Raw genomic sequence first — 17,439 nt, 5'->3', positions numbered from 1 at the left:
TGGCCACCCACTGCATAGATGGAAGTTGACTCATTGGGGAAAACTAGAAGTCATTTTAAAATTCTGAATAATATTTCTTTAAAAATTTTTTTGAATTTTATTTTTATAAATTTTAATCAGCACCTAATAAACGTACATACTTCTCGGGTACAGTGTGATAATTTGATACATGTATATAATATGTATCGATTAAATCAGAATAATTATCCTTTTCATCTCATTAAACATTTATCCTTCCTTTGTTTGGGGTGTCTCTTTTTAAAACATGTAATAAATAGTTGTAAACTACAGTCACCCTACTGTGCTATAGAACATGAGGACTTGAAGTTGTGGATAATATTTCTAAATTATTTGTTAACACTAATAGTTTTAAAACATAGTGCTTAAATTTTGCTGTATTTCTATAAAGGTAGGGTTTATGCTCAGTGAGTTTTGCTTGTTGAACTTCTTTCTGGTTATTTGTCATGACCCACTCTCCATCCATATAATCACTGAACCTGAGGCAAAAATCAGAAAAATGTCTTGTTATGGTTAAACAGGAAAAAGGGTGTGTGAACTCAGACACAAACCCTCCTCATGGGAAGGGGGTGCTGCAAGGTGTAGGTCATTGCCATAGGACACGTCTGTTTCCTTGTTTCTCTTCAGTTCTGTCTTTGGGCAGCTTGGACTGCGTACAGCTCCTCTCCCAGATGAACCCATGCTGGAAGAGGTCCAGTGGCCAGGAATGTCCCCATTCAATAAGACAGAATGAGGCTGTTCTATCCCAATCCCCACGTCACGCGGCAGCATGGCCTCTTCCCTTTTGTGGCATGAAAGGGCCTCATGTGTGGGGATGAGGACAGCTGGAGGTCAGGCCTCAGTTTCACTCTCTGTTCACCCCAAGCCTGTGGGTCACCTTGGCAAGTCCCTTAGCTGACAGAGTCCCTATGCCACACAACCTAGCTACTCAGCACAGGCCTGCCGTGGGGAGCTGCGCCTGAGGGTTGATGCTGCTCAGTGTGGGAGGCACCACCTCTGCCAGAGACAGGGTTTTAGACCTTCTGTGAGGACCCACTGACCTTTTGGCCTGGCCACAGGAACTGAGACGAGAGGGGGGAAGTAAAGGTCACTCTGACTAGGGGAACTTGAGTGGCTTCGTAACTCTGCATTTGAAGCTCCTAATGTGTATCTATCATTTTGTCCCTTGCATGTTTGTGCACTTAAGCTGACAGAAGAAACTTGTTTCATTGGAGAGGAAACCAGAAGGGGCAGGGCTCCCAGGACAGAGACAGCCACATGGTCCAGTTGAGGATATCAGGTGCATCTTCCCGTGAAGCTGAGTAGGAGTTTAGCAGGTGTAGAGAAGGAAAAGGGTTGGGGAGAGAGGAATCGCTCTGTGAAGGTGACAAAGTCGGAGAGGGCCTGGGAATTGCCTGTGGGTCTCTGTCTCTCAGTGTGACACGAAGCCAGGATGGGGGAGCATGGGGAGCTGAGGCTGTAGGGGTGGGCAGGGTGTACTGGGGGTGGCCCTACTCACCATGCCAGGGGGTCAGGCTCTGCCATCCAGTTAGGGGGCTGTTGAGATGGTGAATGGCTTGAATAACAGGGGCAATGGAGGGTTAGAGGGGAGCAGGTTAAGAAATACCAAGGAGGATAAAAAAGTTAATGGGACAAAAACACAGGGACAGGTGCTCAAGTCAAACACTGTAACAAGGAGACCTTAACAAGTGACAGCTCTGGACAGACACCTATGTGTAACAGTCCCATGTGGGGGTTCCAGGTCAGCAGCTCTCTGCTCCACACACCCACTCAGGGGTCCAGTCTCATGGCAGTCTGCCGTGTCCCATCTCTGGCATCCCAAAAGTCTCTACTTGGGGCCACCCTAGGTGTCAGGAAGGAGCTCAAGGACATAGAAAAGAGCTCCCAGGAGGCTTCACAGCCCAGGACTGCTAAGGGCACAATCATGTTTTCTTCCTTCCACTGAGCATTTGATCTTATGGCCACTCCAGGCTCCAAGGGAGGCTGGGAAATGTGCTTTAACCTTGAGTGCAGAGAGGGAGAAGGCCCAGCCCCTGATAGACAGCCAGCAGTCTGTCCTAATGGCTTCAGTCAAAATGGGGACATCTGAAGAGGAAAACTAGACCTCATAGTTCATCTCAGTCCCCACATGTCCAGAGCTGTTTGGAATTCCCCAATCCCTTAGAGGGCAGCCTTTCACTCTGGGGTCTGCTCCACCCCCAGGGCCCATTGAGGGAGTCTGGAGCTGTGAATCACAAGCTGTGAGGCATATGAGAGGTTATTTCCTTGGATCAAGTATGAGCCTCTGTGCATCTAATTTTAAAGCCAAGTTCTTCTTTGATGGCATCAGGATCAACTGGGATAGTCCATTTAAAGAAAGTGCACACCAGAAATAGCTTTCCCACCAGCCATACAGAAATGTTATTTATGTGTCTGTCAAAGAAGACGTAGCCCAACCTGGTGATAATGAAAACTTCAAATATGCTTATCCCAAGAGAGTGTCAGGAATATTCTAGATCGCATTCAGCCTCAGCCATCTTAGCCTCATGTACAGCTCATCTGTGCAATGCTAGAAGAGGTCTTGAATATTCAAGCCTACAGTAATTTTTAAGGGAGTTTTTGCATTTCCCTTACTTACAAGTGTTTGGTCTTTCCCCAAAATTCTATTACAGGTTGGAGATTGATTTGGGGTATTGGAATTTTGGTAATAGAAGAAGGACACTTTGGGACAGCCTGGGTTAAGTCTAGATACTAATACCAAATTGCACATTAGTTAGGGGCTTGTGATCCTGAATAGTTTAACATATGATTAAGAAGTGGCTCTGTTGATAACACCACACACTTGGATTCCAAGAGAACACTCCAATAGAACACAGTCCTGACTCTTCAAGCAGCTAGACTTCATGTACCAGGAGACAGGTTGCCCAGGTTACAGTTTTTTCCTAACTTTTTTTCCCTTCTTTCTCTTGTTTGGTGTGTAGTTTCTTTGTATGTAACATATGCAGAGGCCAGGAAGGGCAGGATTGTGGAAAGTCAGTTCAGGCTAGAAGTGTGACTCATCCATAGGAGAATATGAGGAGGAGGAAGTTGGGTCTAATACCTGTGCTCTGTTCCCCAAGCCTGTTCCTGACACAGGAGTTACAATCTGATGAGCAGGGCCTTCGGGTGCAATGGGGGAGTTTGCTCTATCTGGCTCACTTTGTGCCCTCACCTGGCCGGATACCCTCCTGCCCTTTTCTCCGTGAAATAATGCTCTAGAGACCTGATCAGAGAGGAAAATACACTCAGGTACAAAGGACTTCCAAGCCTTCCTGCACAAACCATCCCAGAGGCAAGTGCTTCTTAGTGCTATTCCTCAAGCTAAAGGAATCAACCTTTAAGTCCAGAAGTCGGGGTCTGTAGTTAGCAAGTTCTCTCAGGTAATTACTGAGCTGGGAGGTTCCCATAAATCCATGAAAGCGGGCTGCATAGCTGGCAGCCTTTTCTGCTAATGCCTGAGGTCAGTCTTGGACATAATAAGCACCAGGATAATCTAGCATGAATGCAAATCCCAGGACACCCTTTCTGTAGGTTGGTTTTTCTATTTAAGCATTTTTTCCCCCTTTTTCAAGGAAGACGCTTGGGTTATAACATATTAGGTGGTTCAAATACACGAACTCCAGGGGAAAAGGCCTCTCCAGCCAGCCTTCAACAAACAGAACAGTTGGTCTCCTTGCTTCTTGACTCAGCTTCCCTTTTCTTTTTTTCCCTTCGGAGAGGCTGATAGAGCTTGTTCCTACACGTCTTAAGTAAGTCTGTCCAGGAAAAGCTGTGCACAGAAAGGAAAGGGAAAGGAGGACAAAGCAATGGAAAGCCCACAGGAAAAGTTTGTGAGGAAGATTTAATGATTGCCACCCTAAGGGAATTATTTGTTTTCTTTTAAAACTTTAATTCTGTTTCCCATGTATGCCTAGCAGTATCACTCCATTTAAAACTGCTTATGTCATTCCATTTTGGGTAGCATCCAAATCAATAAAATATTTAGAGATAAGTTCAACAAAAGAAATGTAAGACTTTTAAGTTAAAAACCACAAAACATGGTGGAAAGAAGTTCCATCAGTGAAAGACATCCCATGTTTTATGGATTAGAAGACAATGCCATGAAGACGGCAATACTATCCAAAGTGATCTACAACTTCAGTGTAATTTCTGAAAAAAATACCAGCTGCTTTTTTACTTTTATTTTATTTTTAACAAAAATTGGTAAGACAATCTTGGATTCCTATGGAAATGCAAGAAACTCATGGGTAGCAAAAAATAATAATAATAATTTGAAGGAACAAAATTGGAGGACTCATATCCTGATTTCAAATCTTACTTCAAAGAGCTACAGCGGTGCTCAGCTTTCCATTACTATGACAAAATACATGAGATGAACAATTTTAGAGGCAGGAAGGTTTATTTTGACTCCCTGTTTCATAGGTTTCAGTCCCTGGTTATTTGACTCCATTGTTTCTGGGCCTTGGTGAGTCAGAATCTTCTGGAGTGGAACATGTGGTGGAGCAAAGCTTCTCTCCTCATGGTGGCTGGGAAGCAGAAAAAGCAAGAGAGAAAGGAAGGTGTCCATACAACATATAGGTCCTAAAGGCATGCTGCCAGGGACCACTCCCTCCAACCAGGCCACACCTCCTAAATTTCCCCTACCTCCCAATAGTCCACTAAATTGTGGCTCCATCAATGGGTTAATCCACTGATTAAGTTAGAACCTCAGGATCCAATCACTTCCCTAAGGCCCACCTCTGAACATGCTGCATTGGGGACCAAGCCGTTGACATGTGAGCTTTGGGAGGCAATTCAGATCCAAACGACCACGTTTGTGCTGTACTGGCACAGAGTAGACACATAGACCAACAGAACAGAATTAGAGCCCAGAAGCAAGCTCTTATGCTCAATTGATTTTAACAAGCAGGCCAACACAATTTAACTGGGAAAATGATAGTCTTCTCAACAACTGGATCTGGGGTAATTGGATATATACAGAAAACACCCCATTCAGACAGAATTGTGCTCCCCTCAAATTCATAAGTCAAAACCTTAACCCTCGATGGAACAATAATTGGAGATGAGGTTTTTAAAAAGATAACTAAGATTAAATGGAGTCATAAAGGAGGCGCCCTAATCCAATAGGACTGGTGTCCTTATAAGAGGAAGAGTCACCCAGCGTGAAGGAAAGGTCAAGTAAGGAGACAGCAAGAAGGTACCATCTGCAAGCCAAGGAGAAAGCCCTCACCAGACACTAACCTGCCAGTACCTTGACCTTGTACTTCCTGCCTCCAGAACTGTGAGAAAACAAAATTCAGTTATTTCAGCTACCCACAGTGTGTTATTTTGTTATGGAAGCCTGAGTAGACTAATTCATACTTGTATCTATTAAAACACAGCAATAAAAAGACAACCCAATTTAAAAAATGAAAAATGGTATGAATAGTGTTTCAGAGATATATGAATGGCTAATAAAAACACTTGAATCACGCTCAACATCATTGGCTATTAGGAAGATGTAAATCAAAATCATAATGACATGCCACTTCATATCAACGCTGATAGCTGTATTCAAGAAGATAAAAACAAGTGCTAGTAAGATTGTGGAGAAATTGAACCCTCACACACTGCTGGTGGAGATGTAAATAATTCAGCCACTGTGGAAAACAGTATGACAGTTCCTCATAAAGTTAAACATAGATTTTTTTTTTGTTTGCTCCAACAATTCCTTTCCTATGTATGTATAGTCAAGAGAAATGAAAACAGTTGTCCGTGCAAAATCTAGTGTATGAATGTTGATAGCAGCATTATGCATTACAGCAAAAACAGAAACAAAATCCAAAAGCCTTTGAACTGATGCAAAGACAAAAAAAATGTTATCTCCATATTATGGAATGTTATTTGGCCATAAAAAGGAACAGAATACTACATGCTACAACACAGAAGCACCTTGAAAATATTGTGCTAACTAAAAGCCAAATACAAAAGGTAACTTATTCTATGACTCCACTTATAGGAAACATCCAGAGTAGGAAAATCTATAGAAAGCTAAAAGGTGGTCTCCAGAGTCTGGGGGTGGGATGGAAAATGTGAGTAACTGTTAAGAGTACAGAATTTCTCTTAAAATATTCCATGAAAATGTTTGGGAATTATCAATGGTGTTGACTGTACAACTGCGTGTACAGACTAAAAATCCATTGGATTATATAGTTTAGAAGGGTGAATTTGAAGATGTATTAGTAAAACTGTCATTACTTTTAAAGAAAAAGGAAGCTAATACAGACATACAAGTTAAGATTATCTTTAAAATTAAACACAGTAGCCAGATATTGTTTTGTCCCTTGGGTTAAAGTACTTTGGGAAATCACCAGGCCACTTACTGTATGGATTTTCTTCCCTGGTTTTCCCCCTTCCCTGTAGGGTGGGTTCTGTATGATGATGTTCCTTCTAGTCACCCACCTGCCTGGAGCAGCAGCCAGAAGATAGCTGTCAGCAAACAGCAGCCCTCCCCTTCACCCCTCTCCTGCCCTGAGGAGGACCGGGTCACAGGATCAGCTCCCCCACAGGTCTGAGCGCTGCATCACAAAGTGGCCACGGCTGTTCCCACCCACAATCCCAAACCGCAGGCTGTTGGGCCCAGGTCGGCCGGGGGCCGAGGCCGTGGCCATGCGGAAGAGCATGATGGGCGTCTTCAGGTTGGAGGGCAGAGAGAGGTAATGGAAGGAGATGGTCTTGGGCATGCTGCGGCAGGGCCTGCTGTCCATGGGGCAGGGGTTTCGCTCACACTGGCTGGAGCAGAGGCAAGATGGACGCAGTCAGACTTGGGGAAGCTCTAGAGGGCCCCCTCCCCCGACCTGCCAGCTTGCAAAAATCACCAGGGGGCCTTCCCCAGCCCTGAGTCCCTCACCCAGGGGCTCCGGAGCTGCAGGCAAGTGAATGTGGCTGGCGTCAGGCATGTCCAGGGAAGGGACTCTGCATCTATTCCAGTCCTGGGAGCCCTGCTGACTCATGTGGGGAGTGTGTGTGTGTGTGTGTGTGTGTGTGTGTGTGTGTACACGTCTATATTGAAGTGCTATTATTTTAGTTTTTAAAGAAAAACGAAGCCTGGGAAGATTCATAATGATAGCAACACTGGAATTCAAACCAGGTCCCCTTTCTGCAGGTGGGAAGACCTCCCCCTGTCATGGAAGGACCCCCACAGTCAGCTGCAGTGTGGGACAGCACACACGAGCTTTCCAAATACAATGACTTTTATTCTTAAAGCAGGAAACCCTGTCTTCCTTACCCACTTGGAATCAGGGTCCCATAGAAAAGTTTTCCATATTTCTCTATCTTATCAAACACAAAAGACAAATAAAACTTAGTGTCTGGCGATTCTGACCATCATGATTTTGCAGATCAAATATCACACTCACCTGTTAATCTCATGTCCCTGGAGGCCACAACAGACAGGTCCCTTCCTTTGGGAAGGTTCTGGAGTCCTCATTCTCTTTTATAACTGTCACTCTTAGGTGCCACACATTTTCCTGATGCTTCTAATTTCCGCTTTGATCCAAAGAGCAACTTAAATAACTAAGCTTATGAAGTCACTTCTCTGCATCTTAAAGATAGTGTGAGGGCTCTCAGGATCTTTTTGAGAAGTGTGGGGGCTTTGTGCTAGGGATAGTTATTACCCTTAAATGTCCATCTCCCATAAAAGGCAATTCTACTGTTTAAGTGTGGAGCATACTGGGCATTGAACCTTCTAGCACTGTTGGAAAAGCAGATGATGTAACACAAAGTGCAGTGCATGACTCGGTCCATTAGTTACCAGCTACGTGGAATTGAGAAAATGACCATCTTCCAAATCGGGTCATGTATACCTGCCTCTGGCTGCTGTGGGATTCAAGGTAACATCAGAGGCAGCTGCTTCTGTCTGGTCGCCCTCCCTGGCCATGCCCACAGGTGGCTGTAGTGCCACCATCATCTGTGGCAGGGGAGCCCTTGGTGCATTACTCTCCCGTGACAAGATGGGTTCTTATGGCAAAGTGTTAAATGCAAACCTCTAAAGGGAAATGGGAGCTCAGAGAAGCTGGTCGCCCAGCTCCCTGGCCCTCATCCTTCCTGTGACACAGCTGTTCCCTCCTCCAAGGCCTGGAGGCGTCCAGCCCTGCCACAAGTACAGGTGGGAGCCTGGGTGCAAAGAGCTGTGGGTGGCCCTGGCTGTACTCACAAGGGAGAAGTCTTCACGTAGCTCACATTGTGGCTGCCTTCGGGGCACTCAGGGCTGACTCACTGGAAGCCTCCCCCGGTGTTGATGCATGTGGTCCCCTGCGGGCACACGGGCTGTGGACCTGCACACTCATCAATATCTGAAATACAAGACAGGAACCCAGGGTAAACATCCACCCACTCCTGACTTTCCCTCCATCACCAAACCACAGGAGCGGCCCCAACAGGCTCTGAGTGCAGCACTCCACACAAGGTGGACTTTCAAATGGCACTTATCTTCAGGCAGGAACCACCCCCAGCCATCTAGACCAGGGACCTGCGGAAGTGCTGCAGAACCATGCTGGGGAGCACGCTCCCCAGGATCTGACCTCTTTCCCTCCCTCTCAGCCCAAAGGCCTCTGTGTTGGTGTTTGCATGCTGAGGTTCAAATCTCCAGAAAAACCTTCCTCCTGGGCTCTTCCTCCACCAGATGCAGACACCCCCTGCTCTGCTCTCCTTCCAAGCACCCAGGGAGTCCCCCCCGCTGAAGACCATCTCTCCCCACTTCAAGCAGTCCTCTGTGGGCCTCCATGAGCTGTGGGATGGGCTGGGGGGCAGCTCCTTGGATGCCTCCTGCTACTCCAGTCCCAGAGGTGGACCCCCCTGAGCCTGCAGGGGACCCCCAAGAGAAGTTAGCAGGGAGCCACCTCTTCCTGCCCATGGAGGAGGCCCCTGCCACTGCCCTAGAGGGCAGCACTGCCCTCAGTGTACTGTGTCCACGGGGATACATGGGGGAGAGCAGGGCTGTGGGTCCTGCCAGTGTGTGGTGGTTCTACGTCAGTAGATTCAATTCTCGCCAGAGGCCTGCTACAGCACCAGAGCTCAGGGTCTGGCACCCAGAGGAGCCTGGGCTGTCTACAGCAGTCCCTCCCCATCCACAGTTTTGTTTTCTTCAGTTTCAGTTAATAGTGGTCAACCATGATCCAAAAATATGAAATGGAAAACTCTAGAAATAATTCATGTTATAGATAAGTTTTATTGGAGTATATTTTAATAATTGCTCTAATATTAGTTTTCACTGTTAATCTCCTACTGTGCCTAATTTATAAGCTGCACTGAACATAGGTATGTACACAGGACTGGATACCAGCTCTGGCTGCAGGCATTCACTGGGGGTCTTGGAACGTACCCTCCAGGGATGACGGGGACTACCACGCTCTGACTACGAGCTGCTGTGGAGAACTGGACTATTCGTGTTTATTAATGTCAACACTTGAGAGGTGGGGTCACAGGAGGCCTGCTGTTGGTATGTCCCTGTCCCTGGGGCTGGTGACAACAGTGACTGTTGCAAGAGCTCTCAGCCTCTCCATTCTGCCAGCCACTCCCACTTACACTTCTTCCCCTGCCCCCTGGGTGCCTCCCACTCCCACTTGTCCATGAAGGCCCCTTGTCACCATTCCTGGAACCAGCCTTAGAAAGCTCAACCCAGTCCCCCAGGACTGAGGGACAGGATTCAGCAGGGGTAGAACCTAAGCCAGTCATGTCCTTCCTACCTGTGCCCATCCAACCCCCTCTGTTCTAGGAGGCTCACTGGCCTGGGCTCTCTCTGGACTCTCAGCCCTCTGGACTCTCAGCTGGGCTGGCAGATTGGAGGCAGGAGGGTGGGTGTGTGCTCCTCTGAAGGGTCGCTGCCTGGGGCCAGATCTGGTGGTGGCCACCAGCCCCCCAGCTATCTGCACCCCGCCCCAGCCATCTGCATCCCCCCAGCCATCTAGGAGGCTCTGATAAACCCCATCCTCTCCTCACTGCTCAAGCACAAGGATAGTGGCAGCCCTCACTCTTGCCAGTCCCTGGGCCTTCCACCTTCGGAAGGACATGGACATGGCCAGCATTGTGTATCTGGCCACATGGAGGCACAGTGACTGTAAGGTATCATCCCTTTTAAAGGTGGCCTTGCAGATGCCCATACAAGGCCTTGGAATCTAATGGGCTTCTCCAGGTTGTACATCAGAAGTGGCTGACTGGCTGCTCTGCCTCTGGGTCCAGCCCCAGCTGGGTGGAAATGATCTGACCTTGAAAACAGTCACTCCCACAGGTTAAGCAACTCATTTCCTATTTAGATGGCATGGTCTGGTTTTGAGAGGCCCTTTTGTTGCTGTGTTTAAAGATCAATGGACCTGAGACACTGACTCCTGATTGTGAGGTCGGGGCTAGGATGCGTGGCGGCAGCAGCTGGTGATCAGGTACAGATGGTACTGTCCAGACCCAGGGCCACTTGCCCCTGCTGCAGCTCACTCACCCTCACAGGTCTTCCCGTCAGTCAGGGTGTGGTATCCACTGGGACAGGTGCAGCGGTAGGAGCCCGGGGTGTTCACGCAGGCATGCATGCAGAGCCGGGGCCGCCCCTCCTGCCCAAAGAGTTCACACTCGTTCACATCTGAGGAGAGAAAGGCCGCTGACTTCAGGAGCCACGAAGCCGGTGTCATCCAGCCACCAACTAGGGTGGCCCCATTCTCTAGCAGTTGAGGCTATTGCTGGACTTGGGGTAGCTGCTGAGCCTGAGCCGCAGTAGAGCACTTGGATAACAGCCACGAAGGGGCGTGGCTTGGGCACGTAGGCGGGGCCGGGATCCGACAAGGGGAGGCGCCTGGGATCCCCACCCCGCCCCGCTGCTTTCTCTAGGCTGGCTTTCTGAAGAGCACCCCCAAGGTCTACCCAGCAGCTACATCTATTTGTTTAACATCAAAACAGCGAAGTGGGCGGGGATTTCCGAGACCACGCCCAGGAAGCGGCCTCCGCCCCACCCTCTCCTTTCCCGCGTACCCAGGGCGGGGCGGGCTCCCTGCAGGTGGGCGGGCTGCGGAGGGAGCCCCGCCCACTCCCCGGGTGTCCCGGGGTCCCCGCGAACCCGCGCCTACCCTGGCAGACGCTGCGGCCGGCCGCGGCGCTCAGGTGGAATCCGGCCTCGCAGCTGCAGTGCTGCGCCCGCTCCACCTGCGCACAGCGGGGCGCGCGGCTGAAGGCAGGGTCGCCGGCCACGTCGCCCTCGTCCTCCTCCTCTTGGGCCGCTGCGGGGAGAAGACGGGACTCCTCAGTGCCGGCCGGGTGCACCTGCGGGGGGGCCCAGCCCTGGGGAGCCCCGCGCGGCCCTTCCCGAGCGCTGCCCCTGGAGTGGAGAAGGAAGACGTGCAGGTCTCCAGGACCCCGGCAGGGCGCCCAAGCCTCGAGGACCGGGGGTGCCCGAGTGAGATGTCGCGTGGAGACGCAGGCCACCGGACGGTCGCCGCCAAGGCCCGCCAGGGCGCGAAGTCCCCCGTCCTTTTATTTTATTTTCTTAACATCCCCAGCGCTTTTTATTTTTTAATCAATGTATTTTAATTAGGTATGACAGCAGAATGCATTTTGATCCAGTGTACAGAACTGCAGCACAACTTTTCATTTCTCTAGTTGTGCACGACACAGCGTCCCACCTTACGTGCAGCCATCCATGTACCTTAGGGTAATGATGTCCATCTCATTCCACCACCTTTCCTGCCCCATGCTCCTCCTTCCACCTCCCTCCCCTTTGTTCCATCAAAGCTCTTCCATTTTTCCCATGTCCCCCCCATTATGGATCAGCATCCACTTATAAGAGAGAACATTCAAGCTTCTTCTCAGCAAAAGAAGCAATGAGTGAAGAGAGAGCCTACATTTGGGGAGCAAATTTTTGCTCCCTTCTTTTTAAAAAACACTTGAACTCCAGGGACAACAGTGATCCTTGGAGTTCAAAACTTTGGGTCTCTATTTTTTGGGGGTGTGTGTGGGTGTGTGTGTTACCAAGAACAGAAACTAGTTTTCTAACTATTTTTACAAAGTTTTCAAAGGATTTGGAGCTCTTATATGGTTAAGGGAAATTGGAGAGGAATTAGTGGGAGGACTCCTGGTAGGCACAGGAGGACAACAGTCCTCCTGTGACTCCACTCACAGGGGGCACCTGCTGTCCAGTCCATGGGGCAGGCGAGGTGGGCAGGGCTGGTGGCAGGAAGGAGGTAGGGGGAATCTGACAGAATTCCAAGTCTAGCAGATGAAAGCACCCTGGAGATGGCTGGTTGGTGTAGCAAGCAATCGGATGTGAATGTGGTGATTAAAATGGCAAATGTCATTTATATTTTATCACAATTAAAATAAGATGAATTGATTTTTTAAAAAGAAATTGGGGGACATGCCTGTAGTTCTGGCTACTTGGGAGGCTGAGTCAGTCAAGAGGCTAGGCTCACTTGAGCCCAGGAGTTCAAGGCCAGCTGGCAATATAGTAAGACCTGTCTTAAAAAAAAAAATACACACACACACACACACACACACACACACACATACACACACACATTTGGAGACAGGCTCCCCCACCCCAGCTGCAAGGACACAGGCCCCCTGAGGGGAAGGAAAAGAAGGTTCTAGCTCCTGGCAGGTGAGCAAGAGCTCAGATGTCTGCTGGCCTTTCACAGACACTGTAAGAACAAGAGCTGGCATTAGATAGATGTACCTACTAACGACCGCTTTCACCTTCCTGGTTGTAATGGGCCAGGCTACTTGGGCAATAATCAAACAGACTCCATTTTGCCCTGAGACTCCACGTCATGTAAGAAATGCTTCTCCCAGGGAAAGCCCTGCCTCTGTGCCCATCAGCGGTTGCTTAGCAAAGCATGTTTGGTAACACAAAATGACAATTCTTATATAATGTAAAAGTCCTCTGCCTTTGGTTCCCGGTTTTTAAATTTGGACTATGTACCCTGAAAGAGATTGATTGTCTACACATTAGTGACCATTCCCTAATTTGTACTCAACTAGGGAGGTTTGGGCCCACTCCCTTTTCTGCTTATGATTTTAGATCTCATGATGTTTGTTCATGGTTCTGAATCGTAGCAACAGCCACTTATGTTTTAATGTGGTTTTGGACTATAAAGGGTGTACTCAAACCCCAGGAGGTGCTAGAAGGTTAGACTTACAGCCTCCCACTTGGCCCGCCAGCTGGTGGATCTGGACCACCAACTGGTGGATAACATTTCTGTCTCCTGCTTTAAGAGCCTTAACATGGTGAGGATTCTGGTCATACAGATATTTCATAGTGACCATTGGACCTGAGGGACAATGTCCTGAAGGTCCTACAGCAAAAGAAATCTCAACATGAGGTGGGTGGGTAGAACATTCAGTGACCAAGACTGGGGTGGGGGCCGTTTCTTCTCCCCTTGTTTGTAAACAGAGGCAGTGGGGCTGCCAAGAAGCCTCTGCCCCCCTCTCCCAGAAATTGGCCCCAGGACAGGAGCTACAGGGGCCCTGGGCTCCCCTAGAGGAAGCACCCAGCAGGCTGACTCACTAGCCTAGTTCAGGCACAGTGAGAGGCAAATCCCCGGGGGCACTATTCAAACCTGACCTTGGGCATCCACCAGTACACTTCCCCCACAGAGACCCCACCAGGCTTTTCTGGCAAAGGAAAGAACATCTTTGGGTTGAATTTTTTTTTCTTTCTTTTTTTTTTTTTTTTTTAAATAGAAGTCTTGATTGAGCAGAGCATGGGAACCCTGTCCATTCTCCACAGGTCCCTTGTCATGAGGTTTTCTTGCCATGTGCAAAACGAGCCACCGTGTGGCACATTAAACCTCTGCTGGGAATATACTGGGACTCACTACTCAAATGTCTGGCTGTTGAGATTTTCAAATGCTTTGAACTGCATCAGCAACGGCCCATCTTGTAGCACGTGAAGGTTGGAGGAAAGACTTCTGCTGGCTGAGATGCTGATGGAGCAGAGGACCACAGTGAGGCTTCCCAGCCACATCCTCACAGGCGGAGCTACTGGGTTGCATGGGAGAGCCAGGTTCCCTCCAAGTGACCACCTTAGGGACGGGGAGGATATCCACCAGAGAGGACAGACACACTCCACTGAGGGGCACTGAGCTCCCAACACATCTGTGTTTGGTGACAGTGACAAGGGTCCTCACCTCCCTGCAGTGGAGCATTGCCACCAGCCAGCAGCAGCTACGTACCAGTCTGAGCCTGATGCTGACAGCGACTCCCAGTCCTCCCTGGGGGACAGATGCACCTGTGCTGGCCTACGCCTTCGATGCACGTTCCGCCGTTTTGACAAGGCTGACTGGAGCATTCGCTGGTACCTAGGAGAGAAGGGATTCCCAAACACAGATGATTCCAGCTCTAAAACAAAAGGCAATCATGAGCCAACTTCCTTTGTCACGGGACTCCTCCAGCTGTCTGCTCCCACCTGACCTGGCAGCCCTCTCCACCTGGCTGACGTGCTGCCCTGGCTCCTCTCCTCAGTAACCCTGCTCTCTGTGAGGAGTGGGCCTGGCACTTGGCCGTGCTCCACCGGAGGCACTGATTTAGTGTGCAAAGCTGCAGTGTAGACAGCTGTAACCAGGCGGAGGCCTCTGTCCTCTTGCCCACTCCCTCTGTCCCCATTAGCCAGCGTCAAAGTGGAACAACCTTTAAACAGGAGTGAAATTCAGGGGTGTTGTCAAGGGGAGGGATAGCCCAGCAGGATGCTGGGAATGGGAACAGTGAGTCCCCCAGTTTCACAGCCGCAAGCTCTCCTATGCTTCACCAGGCAGGAGTGATTGACTTTTCAGTAATGCCATTCCTTGCTCATGCCCTCGACGGGTCTGTGGAAGAGCTCTAGGTAGACACACGGACTGTAAAAGTGCACTCCATTTTTCTCTGAGTGCTAGGTGATTGTTCTTGGCTTATTTATAGCTTTTGGTATGCATCCACTTTCCCCAACACTCATCTGCATATCTTAGTTATGTAAAGATGATTTTCAAAGCCCTCAGGCTGTGTGCTTGTTATGGATTTCCTAAGCTGGGTTTCAGTCCAGGTACAAGTCATCTGCGCAGGAAGAAGAGGTCTGCCTGCTGACCTGCTGGCAGCATATGGGAACTTGAACCCTTGCCCTCATCAACCTAAGAGCCCCTCGCCCACCCCTCTAAGAGGGAGGTGCTTTGCCTGAGGAGAATCATAGCCTTGTTTGGGGGGATTCAAGAGGACTTTGGCTTCCTGTGGGGCTGCCTTGTTATATAAACTGTCTGAGGGCTTCTGTTTGTCCATAGGGCCCAGACTGTGCAAATGTCACCTGCCCAGGGGACAGGACCCATTTCCGTGGCTCTATAACCTCAGCCTGGTTGTGCCCTCCGCCAGCCATTTTGTTCTCAGGTGACCAGTTTCCAGGACTCGGGCTGGAACAACTGCTCACAAATGCCATGGAGCTTGGACTGCTGTGTGGACCTGTGGTCCAGCCCCATCATGGCCACCAGCCCACTCCAAGAGTGGGCCACCACTAAGCCATGGAGAGGCAGAGAGTCAAGAGGTGTGAACACTGGTGTCTTTTCAGCCTGACCCCAAGGGCTGGGGGCCACTGCCTCTCTTTGGGGGCCTCCAGTGGAAGATACAGAGTCTGGCCTCCACTTGGAGTCTGTTGGGGCCTCAGTGGCCAGACACATACACACACAGGTGCCCCTGGACCCGTCCTGTTGCCTTCTCTGGATCTGCCCAGGATGCTCATTTATTGACAGGCTCCATACAAACTCCCCACATTTCTAACCTTTTTTTTTTTTTTGTACCAGGAATTGAGCCCAGGGGTGCTTGACCACTGAGCCACATCCCCAGCCTTCTTATTTTTAATTTAGAGCTAGGGTCTTGCTAAGTTGCTTAGGGCCTTGCTAAGTTGCTGAGTCTGGCTTTGAACTGGTGATCCTCCTGCCTCAGCCTCCTGAGCTGGGATGACAGGTGTGCACCACCACGCCCGCTCACATTTCTAATCTGAGGTGCAGTCAGAGGCATTCTATGGCCTGGTGCTGCCGGCTCACTGTTTGGGTACCACCCATATTCTCTGTCCTTGAAGAGAGCGTGCATTTATGGTGAGCATCGTGTGATTCAGACGACAAGAGGAGTGGATCAGAGAAGAGACCTGGGAGGATGTGTTCGGGCAGAGAGCTACAAACGTGGGGGCCAGGAGCCCAGGCATGGAAAAGAGCTGCGTGACAGAGGTGGGACCCCTGGCGCCCCCCAGCTGAGCTCTGTCTCTGCGACTTGAAGAGGGTGTCTTCCAGGGATCCTGGGTGCTCTCGTCATGAGGGAGGACTCCCCACGCTGAGCAGGACCTCCTCCATGACTCTGTGCAGTGTGCTCCAGAGCCACCCAGACAGCTCACGGGAAGCAGGCACTGAGGCCTCCAAAGACCAAGGAAATCGGCACTTTTAGTATATTCTCTAGTTATTACTGATATTAACTCAACTTTGAGAAACTCCCTGTATTTGTTCCTGCTATTACTAGAAGCAGAGAAGATCCTGAGAGTTTCAGAGCATGGATGGATTTGGGGCCCTAACCAGCCAGTGTGGTGCCAGTCACAAGCAAGCTACACTAGACAGAGGGTTTGTACCCATTGGCCAGGGGGGACATCCGAACAGGCTCACTGCCTCTTGCCTGATGTCTTGGGAGAGCTACGTAGCCCCTCACCGAAGTCAGAGCCCGGAAGGTCAGATTCTCCCTTGAAGATCATTGTGTGGAGTGGACGGTCCTGCCTGCCAACCATGGCGGTGAGTCGGCTGACCTCTTCCATGGTCCCACGTGGTGCTCTCCTGATTGTTGATCTTCAACTCCCCAGCTCATTCCAGACTCATCCTGAGCTCTCTCTCTGCAGCCTCCTTCCTGGCCATTTGTCCTTCCCCACCAGAGGACCACATGGTGCAGCCCACCTGGACTTATACCAGGGCCACGTATACTAACATTTGGGAAGGGTTGGCATAGGGAGCAAGGTAGTGGCCAGTCCTAGAATGGGTTGGATAGGGTATTTTTCATCTAAGTATAAACTGGGCGTGGTGGTCACCCTGTGGTAGCTGCAGTGAAGTACTCGTAGGTCACTACCCATCTCTCAGCAGCTGCTGGACACGGCTTCTCCCAAGTTAGCCGACTGCAGCTGCCTTGACACTCTGCTCTCAACAGGAATTTACCTGATTGGCCTACCTAGGTGTCAGTCAACCTGCTGACAGTGGACATCATGAAGACAGACTCAGCCCCCCTGAAACCTGATCTCTTGCCTCATTTGAATAGCTTCTTCTCAATAAAAGGGGTCAGCATGTGCTCTCACTCTCTCTCTTCCTGCGGACCCTTAAGGTCAGAGGAGTTGTCACAGAGACCCCAAAGAAAAAGGTATTTGTGTCTCTTGTGTGGTTATTTTGCACAATCCAGTCA

At 49.6% G+C, this 17,439-nt stretch overlaps 1 protein-coding gene across 1 annotated transcript in view; it reads right to left on the bottom strand.

Annotated features, from left to right (window-relative positions):
- The window catches only part of LOC144249866 (uncharacterized), a 155,046-nt gene that overhangs the window by 120,653 nt on the left and 16,954 nt on the right, over window positions 1-17,439 (bottom strand). The window contains 6 exon segments of the mRNA XM_077792064.1: window positions 6,478-6,481; window positions 6,583-6,807; window positions 8,231-8,369; window positions 10,508-10,645; window positions 11,127-11,276; window positions 14,226-14,351. Of these exon segments, the coding sequence (XP_077648190.1) occupies window positions 6,478-6,481; window positions 6,583-6,807; window positions 8,231-8,369; window positions 10,508-10,645; window positions 11,127-11,276; window positions 14,226-14,351 (782 nt within the window).

This window comes from Urocitellus parryii, chromosome 12 (genome assembly GCF_045843805.1).
Source record: "Urocitellus parryii isolate mUroPar1 chromosome 12, mUroPar1.hap1, whole genome shotgun sequence".
NCBI classification, from domain to species: domain Eukaryota; kingdom Metazoa; phylum Chordata; class Mammalia; order Rodentia; family Sciuridae; genus Urocitellus; species Urocitellus parryii.
This window is presented reverse-complemented; position numbering and strand designations above follow the sequence as displayed.